Here is a 12,527-nt window from a genome sequence, read left to right as displayed (position 1 = left end):
GCTGAGGGTGCAGCCACCTTCCTTCAGCTGGGTGCTCTAATCTCCATAATGTTTACACCAACAGTACTTGAGGCTCCAGAAGCAAGTAACTTGAACAAAAGACAGGTTAACTTTCAGCTGGCTGGCGGATGCTGTTGGGTGCTACACGTTTGTGGGGCTGGGGTGGAACTCCTCTGCGAGAGATGGAGGGGCAGTGGAGGGACATGGCTGTTTTACTTTGAAACTCTGTCCTAAGCAAACAGGCTAACTTTTGTGCCATAGCATTGCTAGGATTATGGCTAGCAAGTAAGAAGAAATAAGAATAATCACTCAAGTCTTATCATTGAAGAATAGCAAGAAATATAATTCAAGGAAAAATTCTTAAATTAAAATCCCTTTCATAACACAGAGGAACAGTAGGCAAAAGGATGATACTCTCCAAGAGGTATTATCATCTGTGCCTCACTTTTGTTAGTAAAACTCATTTCATATCAAGGTGCTGTAGTTCTTGATTCCAGCAGAGGAGGAAGTTCAGTTTAGAGAGTGAGGTCTCCAGCCTGTGATTGTGTTGGGTTTAGGTGGCAAGGTTTTGCTCGCAGAGGGGCGGGCTGCAGGGGCGGCTTCTCTGAGAAGAGATCAGGAGCTGTGACGCTGATACTCAATGTCTGCAGAAAGTTTGATCAAACCTAACCTCCTCCCTAGCTGCTTTCTCTCCTTTGAAAATTAGGAATTGCTACGGGGCGCTTACATCATACTCCAAAATTGAGAGAGCAGTGCCTTTGGCTTATGCATAGTAGCAAATCATATATCTTTGGCCTCTGACAGTTAACTTGGCTTCAGAGGTTGCTGAAAGGAACTGTTCTCCTTCAGCTTGCTACTGGAGGCTGGTGTTCTCTTCTGGAAAGGCTTTTCTGCATCGCCAGTTGTTTTGGCTTGTGGCTCCAGATTTTATTTGGACCACTGTTAATGAACTAATTTTATTTAATGTAACAAAGAGGACAACCTAAACTAGGAGTTTGTTCAGACTTATAAAGATCTCTGTTTTCAAAAATCAGATTGAAATTGGGAGAAAATTTCTGTATGGCAGATTAAAAAGAAAAAGAGGGAGGTAAAGGTTAGCTCATTACATCTGGAAAAGGTTGGAATTTGTCAGGTCAGAAAATTGTCAGGAAACAGTGAGTCAGTTGATGAATCAGTTTAACTTCTCTCTCTCCACTCCCAAATATCTGGAAGAGTATTAGCTGATCAGTATTGTGGGATATATGACCAACCTCCTTTCAAGTGATTCTTATGTCTGAAGAATGGACTGCAATCTTCGCGTATTTATTGGTATACTGTACTTTGCAATCTTAGTATATATTGTTTTTCAAAAGAAGGGTAGAAAAACAAATTACAACAAACTTTTCATAAAATTGCTTTTATATAACTAGAGAGCTGCTGATGTTTTGCTTTACTTCAGGATTCTTATGAAACGGAATTATTGCCTTTCATTTTTTCAAGGCTGCAGGCTTTCTTTTGGTACCTCAGAAATGTTTGCTCATTGAAAATAACTAGCTTGTGGGATGTTGGATGAAAGATGTGAGAAAATATTAATGAATAAGGATTTATTCTGTGTCAGAGACTTTACATCATGTCTCTGCAGGCATTTATAGTGGATAACTCACTAGTAGGTATTTGAATCATTTAAGAAAACAAGCGTATGCAGAAAAATGCCATGGCCACCTACCGTGGCAATAGTGGTATGTAATTAATTTGATGCTAATTTAGCTCATGTGTGAATTGCACGTGCAGCTGAGATTTAGTAACCTGAATATATCTTTCCAGGCATAACTACACTTATTTAGATACTTGATCCTTCTAGCAAAGTTTGTTCATACCCTTGGAAATAACGCCAATTAGAAAGAAGCACGGCTGAGCTGTCACATCTTGTTTAAACCCCTAATTTTTAAGCATTTTGTGGATAGATATTGTTTGTTTGAAAGCTTTTCTCTGTTTAAAATTATTTTTTTCTGTTGTGGTTTAATTGACAGGCTGTGATCCTGCACTTATTGAAGAAGGGGGTGTTAATAGTGATGGACGTTCCCTCCGGCAGCAATTGACTGCGCCGGCTGGCAGAGCAGTCTGTGTAACTGGGCTCCAGCTGGCTTGAACTCTTTGGCTGGGTTTTTAATCCAGAATAGCTGGAAATAGCAAAATGTTTGGGCTAATAATGCTGCAATAAGGAAAGTGCAGTACAAATAAGTTACTTGGAAAATGATAATTTGTTAGATGAAACTACCGCAATACTAAGCGGTCCTTAAATGACTCTTAGGAGAACACTAGGGAAGGAGAGGGGACAGGCTAGTTTACTGACACCCCTCTCAAGTTTTTTTGGTTTTTTTGTTTTGTTTTGTTTTGTTTTGAAGTCCAAAAGTTGGCTCTGTTCTCAAACTGTTGCCATAGTTAAGAATAAAGTTCAGCCATCCTTACTGGCTTGGGCTTCCCTGTAGTGGTGCTGTGGGAGGTAAGAGCAAGGACACAATGGCAGTAGTCGCTTGAGCTGCAGCAGTGCCTGGAATTTCCTTTACATTTTGTCTTGCATTTAATTAAAACTTCACTGTAAACTTGCATAAGCCCTCTGTCAGGCAAGACCTGCTTAAGAATAGTTGTTGATTCAATAGAGAATTTTGTCCAGCTTCAGGATTTAGTACATGTGCAAATGATGTACACTTATTACAGATTTTCTGGTAATCCATTCCTGTTCAAAAGAGAAACAGCGTGTGATTAAAGTCAGAAAGTAAAGAAGCATCTGCTGGTACAGTGGCAAAATGTAAAAGATCAAGGTGCTTCTACTTGTAACTATTAAGACCTAAGGTAATATCAGAATCATAGACTAATTTAGTGGAAAGGGACCTCTGGAAGTCATCAGGTCTAGCCTCCTGCTCAAGGCTGTCCAGTCAAGGTTTGAGTATCTCCAAGGACAGATGCTGCCTGCGTCGTCTGCCCCAGTGCTTGACCAGACCATGCTCATACTGAAGCCTAGGTGGGATTTCCCAAGTTGCAGTTTGTGCCCTTCACATCTCACACTGTTTCATGAGTAGCTCAGCTCTTTATGCTAGTGAACTGAAGTGCTTTTCAGCAACATGAGAAAAAGAGGGGGCAAGAAATGTCGCTTCACTGCATTTGCTTCAGTGCAGAAAGTGTCATTAGAAGGGTGTCATGCTCAAGTATTCTCATATATGAACCTGTCAAATCTCGAGAGTCTTTATGGGAAAATATTCACTGGGACTGGTTACGTATTTTACATTGAAAAAGGTAAATGACATGGTGGGATTATTGTAGGGAAGAGGTTTCTTCTCTCTGCCTTTTTTTTTTTTTTTTTTGGCTTGTTTTGGAAATATGAAGTTTAGATGGTGCTGCTCATGGGATTTTGTTGCTTGCTTACTTTCCTTTTTTTTTTAAATTTTTTATTCTTTGCCGGGCTGAGCTTCCAATATCTTACAGCCCATGAAACTTCCATTGAGTTACAGCCTTCTTTAGGCAGTGTGGTACTATCATCACGCTGATATTTCAGGTTAGAACTAAAATACTGCAGTGCTGAAACAAAGGCTTAGCTGAAGAATGCTCTTCTAAAGGTAGAAGAGGAAAAATTATTTCTGGTCACCTTCAGTCTACACCTCCGGTGTTTTGTATCCAGATTTCTGCAATACGCTGTCACTTGCCTTACGCAGCAATCGTTATTCCCGTGGGTATTTTAGGAAGGCTGAGACGCTTGTTCCCAAGTAGTCAAATACTAACCTATTGTAGCAATGACAACAGGCCTGTGTCAGTTAATAGAATAGTATAGCTGAGAGTTGAGGGATACCTTCCTGTATTTGGCATTTGTTGCTACATTAGCCTTTGTAAGCGTGTTCCTTTCCAGAGTGAAAGCTGGTAAGTGGTTGGTTTTGCATCACTTTCAAGTACTTTTTCCTTGCTGCTTTACCCTTACTTACATGCTGCAGTCTCTGGTTGTTACTTTAAGCTTCTGTAAGGTGCTGGTGAAACTGTAGTGGTTTATTTCCCCTTTGTTCCTGAACAAAGCTAAATATTCTGGGGTGTTCCTTCACCATTGGCTTTTTTTAATCCCCATAACTAATACAAATGAAAAAGAGTTTGTTAGTTTCTTACAGTTATTCTGATGCAGTGTTCTTTTCCTGATTTCTTTCTCAGTTTCTTGAAAAATTGTTGTGGAAGTGCAGACCTTGTATAGTGATTGTTTTTTTAAATACTTTCTTTTTTTTCCCAATACAATCTGTGTATTTATGCTGTAGTCATATGGTGACTTTTGTGCATGAATCAATCAATGCAGTACGGAAGTGTCTGCTTTCTGCTAGTACTTATTGGTTTTCTACTTCTTCCCAGTCAATGCTGGTAACTCACAGATTCAGTCTGGTAGCAGCCTGATGAAAGGCTATAAATGAGTCCTTAGCCCAAAATTAGAAAACCAATTATAAGTAGTAGTGATACAAGAAGCATCTGTTTATATTCTTTTTATAAATGTACATAGTGAAATACATACCTTTCTCTAGCTCATATTAAAGGATGTATAAGAATAGAAAGACAGATTGAGACTTAAGTAACAAGTAAAACCATGTTTTCAGGACGGTTCTACAGAAAATGCAAGTTGGTTTCTAAGACAGAAGTTACCCATGACACCAAGCTCTTCTGCTTAATGTTGCCTCAGAGCACTCATCTCCAGATTCCCACTGGACAACATGTTTACCTCAAACAAATCATTGCAGGTAAGAAAAACTGAGAACGGAGCCATGGATATATTAACATAGATAGATCTGTTTTCGTAGTCTTAGGAGAATGCCAAGCGCATGGCCACTAATTCCCTGGTTGTAGTTAGAAAGTCTGTGCTTCCAGGGTCACACTCAGTGCTTAATAATGAACTGACGGGATTAGTATTGCTGGAAAGCTAACTATCGAGGTGGCTGGCATTTACTGTTCACCTTATTGGCTCCTCTTTCAGCTCTCCCTTTAAAATATTCTCTCTACTAAAGTAGTGCTGTTCATCTTCGAAGGTGAAGAAGCTCACTGTATATGTGTTATGTACGATTTGTCAGTTCCTTTTAGTATGCAGCTCTTTTTGGTTGCAGGTTTGCTTTTTTTCTTCTTCTTCTGAGGGATTTATAGCAGTCATGGTAACACTAATTTACACTCCAGTTGCATGATATTAATGACAACAGGAGGTTGTGAGAGGGATGCATCTTGAAAAGCATTGTTTAAGTGCTACTCTTCAAAATTTTGTAAAAGGCAAACTTAAAAAAATAAAATGAGCGGTCAAATAAATACCCATTTTATTTTTTTATTAAACATTTGCATATTAATGGGTATCCTGGTCATTGTACTTGCATTGCACTGTGCATCGTAGAGAGATTTCTCAGAATTTTTACATGTCCTTTAACTGCAAACCGGGTTGTCCTCTTCCTCCTCACTACCTAATTCTTTGCTAGTGTCCAGCTCTTGCAGTCTTTCTTTCTATCATTATACAACAGCTTTTTGAAATTACAGCGGGAGACAAATATAATCATGCAGTACTAAAAATCTGCAATTTCAATTCAGAAAAAATCAAGCTGTGGTACTTGAGAATAAATGCAGATGTTTGGATTTTTATGTTAATTGGGGATGACTAGATTTTTCTTCCAGTGATTTGAATTGCTAAGTAGTGCAGAAATAATGTACTGTACAGTGGTCTGAAGATTTTAATTGGTAGTGGAGGGACACTTTAGAAGAATGGGTGCAGTGGAAAGTAACATACTTGCTTAGAAGCGTGTGATGGTGTTATTTTTATAGGATATGCATCTTATTTGCTTACTGTTTGTTTATTTTTGGATTTGTTTGCAGTAAATTTGCTGGATATAGAGTACTTTCCATATTCTATCAGCTACCTTTTTGTCTTCTGTCTAGGGACGGAGGTAGTAAAACCCTACACACCTGTATTGCCTTTTCTGCCACTGGATTTCAAAGACCTGTCACACCATGATGGTGCACATATATATTTAATGATTAAAATTTATCCCTGTGGACCGTTCACACAGGCACTTGAACACCTACAAATTGGTAAGTATATTTTGGGGTTTTTGTGTTTGGTTTTGCAGTGAATTGCTTTATCTTTCCTGATAAAGTCTGAGTATTGTGATGTTATTGTTTACCTACTTATACATCAGGGACATACTTATAATTTTTTAAACCTTATTTGCTGTGCCCTAAATGCACAGGCTTATCCTCACTGCGTAACTAGTTGTCTATTACATAAAGCTTTCCCGACTGATCTTCCAAACGTGTTCCTATTTAACTGTTCAGGTGTGGCAGCTGTATCACACATGATAGTGTATATATTCTTAGAACAACTTTTTGTATTTCTGAATAAAGAAAGCTAGGTCTGTTTTGTAGCCCTAAGATGCACTTCCTTTTCTGTTCCAGATATGGGGCAGATTTTTAACACTGACTTCACAAATGCTTGTGTACTTACATAGTGTAAAATCCATCAAAAGAAGACATTTTAATGGAGTATCTGTTCTTTTAACAAGAATGATCCTTGTGTGAAATGTATAGCACCCTTCTGAAAGGAACCCTAATACTGCAAAGATGAAGGCAATATGAAAGGGCCTTTGAAAAACCAGAATACTAATTAGCTTGTTTTCATCAGATTAACATTTATTGTTCTATTTTTTTTCTAAAGGAGACTACATTTCTGTCAGCAATCCTGAAGGTAACTTCAAGAAGTCACAGGTTCAGACTTTGGAAGATCTCTTTTTGTTGGCAGCAGGCACAGGCTTCACACCAATGGTTAAACTGCTGGAGTTTGTTCTCACTGAAGTTAGTTCTCTCCGGTATGTACACTTGTGATTTAACCCCAAGCTAGAATAACCCATAGGAAGGATGAAACATAATGGGCAAGCTTCAGTGTTAATAAAACAATTTTAAAAAAAGGTATAAAAGCATTTTTCTTTGGTTTATGCCAAAAGTTGGCACGCTTTAGGGAACAGTCAGAGTCTTAGGGACTTTACACATATTTGGTTATTGGCTACCATCAGAAGAAGGGATTGATCTGCATTTTGGATTTTAGTCATGATACAGCTGAGCTCACCAAGTAGAAAATCTGAGGGTTTTTTTTTAACTAGCTTTGCATTTGAGTGCTTTTTTTTATATTGAAGTATTTCAGTGTAGATACTGGTTTTTAGGCTGAGGAGGTTTACAGCTGTATAGTTATGGCCTCTCTGTAATCTGTTGGAATAGCTAGCATACTTTTATATTGTTTTCACCTGCTAAGCAACATGTTCTTACCAGATGAGTTCCAGTTTTCACAGAAGTGTGACTTATGTAAGGATAACATGAAGTATATTGAAATGCATAAGAAGGTTTGAATTTCATGTGCATTCTGTACTCTGCTCATCAAAGTCTACAAAAGGAAGCATTACTTGTCATTGTTCAAGTGGACAGGACATTTTTGGCCCCTTCTGTCCTTCAGAACCTGAGGACTAGTACTTCTGCTTGAGGTGATTGTCCATTTACAGATGTAATGTGAATTAAACTGCAGTGTTGAGCATAAAAATTCTTAACCGAAGTGAGTGCATTTTTGTTGATGTTAACAAAATTGTATAATTTGGGAGACTATGAAAATAAAAAATATGCCTGAACTGTATTTTCTTTAAAGCTGTTGCAGAGGACAATTCAACAGACTTGCTGCTGTTTTTCTGTACCCTTCGTTCAGACTCTTGTAATGGAGAATAATTTCTCATTCAGTTCTGGTTCATTATGTCTTTATGAAGCACATTTTGAAATAGCAGAGATGAATTAGACACTAGTATTTACAGTAAAGCTAAAAAGGGTTACATGTACTGCAGAAATCTGTTTCTAGAAAAAAAAAATCTAAAGCCAGACATTATTCTTGTATTGTTTATTGTCCAGCATTTACATATAATCCTATTTTGTTAGCAGAGAGAATGTGTACTATTTGGCACTTCCCAAGTGTCATGTATTGTCAGTTGTGAATAATGTGGCTGGCTGGCTTCATGAATCCAGAAGAGAAATCTATCATGGGACAAAAATGCTTGGGAAACACTACGAAGTGAATTTGGAATATTTATTTTTCTTCTTGAGGGGAATGGATATGTCAACTAAAGGTAGTTGTGATAATATTAAAGCAAAACTAAGGGGAGCAGTAGTAAAAGATGCAAATCTTGATGTTTTGTCCATAACCAGAGGAGAGTAGATAATGTGTGTGAAAGGCTAGTACTGTGCCGATAGTGCTCGTGTCTATTCTGGCTTTGGAAGATGACCAGAGTGGCTTATTTTAACTCTCCTCAGCACCATTTCTTATGGGAACTCCGTGCTCACAGCTAGCTTAGGATGCAGCAGGATATATTTTCTTACTATATTTGCTGTTTAACCTCACTTTCTCTTTTGGGAAAATATTGCAAGAGTGTCTGTGTGTATATGTATTTATATATACTATTTTATTGCATAAAATTATCTTACTGTGCAAAGTTACAATTGCTGTAAACTTGGATTGCATACAGTAGAACAGGAATTGCAGAAAGTTGAGAGAGGATCTGAATAATGACCAACTTGTCACCCGAGGGTGCAGCGAACATTGGAGAATCTGCAGCTTCCGTAGGCAGCATTTGCTGTGATCTAATGGGCCTGGATCGTTTGATATCCATTCTTACTGTCTAGCCAAAGTCTTTTAAGTCCATTATTTCTTGCCTATGGGAAATGTGGAAAACCATTTGTTCTCTTCCTGTCTGCAGTATCCTTTTATTCTTGAAGCCATAATGCTCTTCCTTCAGTCTTTTTTCTTCTCTTACAGTCCAAATTGCATTTGGACAAAGTATTAATTTAAAAATAATATAGGTCCTCTGTGTTGTATTTTCCTTTTAAAATGAGATTTTTGCTCATTTTTACTGGTGGTGTATTACTGCAATCAAATGGGTATGTTTCCTAAAGATAAGTGAGGCACAAAGGCACTAAACACTGGGTAGCAGGCTAACGCTCCTTGCAAGTAAGTATAGGATGCTTGCAATCTATTCTTAATTCTCCGTTATAGTTGTATCCAAATATAGTTTTGCCTTGCTGTCTATATTTTAGTACTTAAAGATGTAGCATAGCTGATTTGGGGCTGTTCTGTCCTGTACCAGGCAAGTTTCCTAAAGCTTGCATGTTGTAATGTATTTTGAGTTGTACTATATCTGTAACTTCTTTCTCTTGTAACACTCTTGATGATGTGTATGATACACAACTGTCATACCTTGGTTTTATATTTTGTCAGCAGAAAATGAACGCGCTTCATCTCTTTGGCATTTGACGTAGCTCGTAAGACATTCCCCAGTGTCTTGAAGTGTGACCAAACTGCAAAAGGGGAAAAGGTTAGAAGCAATGTGGTTCAGTGTGGTGTCTTCATACTAGGAGAATATAGGCTTTTAAATTGCAGTTTCAGAACAGCTGGAGATCTCGAACTCTCCACGGCATCCCTAGCACGTGTGATGCGCATGCGTGAAAGATGACTCTGCAGGGTACAGGGAGGAGGTGATGGGAATTAATGGTTTCAGCATCAGTTCAGTGTGCTGCTGTGTCTAGTGCTGTTCTCTTAGAAGCAAGGCTGGCCACATGGAACAGGAGAGCGGGTAGTGGAGAGCCGTGTTGATGGGGCTGTGTAAGGACCAGCTCAGCTCAGCCTCAGTGGTGGCCCTGGCAGGTACCCGTGGGGTTCTGCCCACGTTTCTCCCCCAGGGATCCCAGCGCTCTGGCTTCCTACAAGCTGAGCTTTGAGCTTCTGGCACCACAGCAACATGCCGTCTCTGCTCAGAGCTGTGCCTGAGTGGAAGAAAACAACAGTAACTTAAAGCCCTGTGGGGTGCAGGTCAGGAGCTGCTTGCAGTTAATAGCAGATCATCTGTTATGTCAGTTGTCTCCAGGGTCTTAGACAGTAGTAATAAAGGAGAAGTTAGGTTTATGTGGCTTCATCAAATCCTGAATTCTGATTTGTAAAGTCAGACTTTTTGTGTTTTATTTCCACTCTATCGTAAAAATCTGAAAATAGCACTGACCTTAATCACAGAGCATTTATTTTGTATGGGATCTATCTGGCAAACATAACGATTGTAAACAATAGCTTTCCAGGTAAACAGATTTTATAAATCAACAAATAAAGTAGGTATACGATAACCTGGTACAACGCTGTAGTTTGCTCTTCTAGTTATAAGTTAATTTTCTTTTTCTTCTATGTGCTTAGTTTCCATCTTTAATAAAATATTGACATAAACCTTCTTGAAATTCCAGTTTCACCTCTAGGAGCTGGTATATGTAGTATTAAAAAGGTGTACAGAGCTCACATACCAGCTATTCCTTGAAGGAGTAGTGCTCAAACAATATTGAGAAACTAGATAAAAATAGACCAGCTATATTATATTATCAGTCAGGTCTTAGTAACTTCAAGAGACTTTAGTTTTCTTAGGACAGCAGTTCCTGAACTAGAGGTTGCAACTGCAGACAGGGTTACGACATGTAGAAAAGAGGTCAAAAGTCTAACAGACTTTCAGGTACAGCAAGAAAGATATTCTCTTGGGTTAGTGGCAAAAAGATTTGAGGATTGCAGAGTTGCAAAGCAAATAAAAAAAGTAAAAGGCTTCTGTGTAATGCAGTAAGTTCTGATACTTTAACATGTTTCAAATGTAGAAACAATCTGCAATTAATTTTTTTTCTTCTTTAAGGACAGTGAAGCTGCTATTCTTCAACAAAACTGAAGATGACATACTATGGAGAAACCAGCTAGAGCAATTATCTCTTAAACATAACAGGTATTACAAAGACTTATGGAGAACAGTTTGTACCATCCCATTGTGTGGGAGAACAAGTCTTGGGGCTTAGAATGACCATACAGCACAAAGACAGATCCTGGTTCTGGAAACTCTTACCTAAGAATGTAATGACACCTAGCGAGTAGAAGGAGATGTGCTTGTATGGCTCAGAGATGCATAGCAGCAGGCTGTGTCACTGTGTTCTGTAGGTCCTACAGGAAGCCAGGGATTTGGTATGACAGTGTTTAATCGATGTTTATAGATGACCTCCATGGTCCCTTCCAACTCAAACTATTCTGTGATTCTGTGAACAGAAAATACAGATATGCAAAGGCAAGCACAGAAGTGATAGACACGGATGGTGTACCCTTGGAGCAACATCCTGAATTTATAGAGGATCTTGAAAAGTCTCTTTGGTGTCACTTAGTGGAGAAAAAGGTTATCTAGGAAATTCAAAGTTTAAATTAGGCCCATTACTTTCATTTTTACTTACTGGCTAGTTGTTGCATTTTATTTTCCTCAATTACAATGTAATTATGGGTTCAAATGCACTAATGTACATGTAGCAGCAAACCTTAGTTTGGCAGGCCATGGTTCAGTCAGGAGACATAAGAACATCAGGTTGCCTGTTAATGTCAGCACCCCTGCTGTCATCACTGGATAAATTGTCATTGCCTAGATTTTACATGATAGAAGTACATTTTGTTTATGCTTAGTTAATTCTTAGTTGAAATTGTATGAACAAATTAATTGTTTCTTCACAATATTGAAGTGAAAAATCAATATTATTTCACAATGTGGTGATGTCTGGCACATTCAAAGCTTCAGTGTCTAGACATTGTGCAAATTTACAGTAAAAAACCTTTCTCCCTTTCACTAGGAGCCTCAGATATAGGAGTGCTTGGTTTTTACTCAATAACTACTCTGTTCATGGTGGTGTGAAACCAGATGTAGTATTTCCCGATTAATAAAATTGTACTGACATTATCCCAAGTTTGGCTAAGCATTCTTGTTTCACTCCTTGTGTATTGAGCTACACCAACATTTGTAGAAGAGAATAATGGAACAATGAAATCTGGCTTTAATATCTTAATTGGCACCAGCTGGTTTTTCTTTGTAAGATTGAAAGATTGGATTAAATAATTGAATACACAATACTGGAGGTGACTTGATTGACTTGACTGGTAGGAACAACTAAATGTCTCTGAGATCTGATACTGTGCAGTAGGAGCTGAGCAGAAGAAAGTAATAATCGGAAATGTCAGTGTGTCAGCCAGCAGCATTTTGTGTGACGGATTTCTAATCAGAGGCAATATTTCTGAAATAGTCTTCTGCTTTCCAGGTTTGAGGTTCAGTTCGTTCTTTCCCAACCAACAAAGGACTGGGTGGGTAAACAGGGGAAGATTTCTTCGTCTCTTCTCTCCGAGTTTTTGAAAAGAAGCAGAAAAGACTCCAAAGTGCTTATCTGCATCTGTGGTCCAGCACCTTTTACAGAACAAGGAGTACAGTGAGTATTTTAAATGAACTAGAGAATGAGGAATTCTAAAAAATGTTATCACCTAACCAACTCTAGTGTTTCTGACTTGGTAGTCTTTCAAAAATGGCCGTAATGTTTATGCTTTGCAAGAAAACTTTTTGAATTAAAAAAAAAATATTAAAAAAGCCCCAAACAACCTGCCATCATAGTATATTTAGTTTATTTAATGAACTCGAGTAAGTTGT

At 38.3% G+C, this 12,527-nt stretch overlaps 1 protein-coding gene across 1 annotated transcript; it reads left to right on the top strand.

Annotated features, from left to right (window-relative positions):
• Positions 1-3,101: 3,101 nt before the first annotated feature.
• Positions 3,102-12,312, top strand: LOC104462809 (cytochrome b5 reductase 4; the record flags this gene model as incomplete). The annotated part of the gene is made up of 6 exons (XM_010074920.1): positions 3,102-3,273; positions 4,602-4,742; positions 5,914-6,066; positions 6,689-6,839; positions 10,719-10,805; positions 12,148-12,312. Coding segments are annotated over exons 1-6 (869 nt in total), but the record flags the coding sequence as incomplete, so codon positions are not given.
• Between the last annotated feature and the right edge of the window lie 215 nt (positions 12,313-12,527).

The sequence above is a fragment of the Pterocles gutturalis genome, unplaced genomic scaffold, assembly GCF_000699245.1.
Source record: "Pterocles gutturalis isolate BGI_N339 unplaced genomic scaffold, ASM69924v1 scaffold52732, whole genome shotgun sequence".
In the NCBI taxonomy this organism is placed as follows: Eukaryota; Metazoa; Chordata; class Aves; order Pterocliformes; family Pteroclidae; genus Pterocles; species Pterocles gutturalis.
This window is presented reverse-complemented; position numbering and strand designations above follow the sequence as displayed.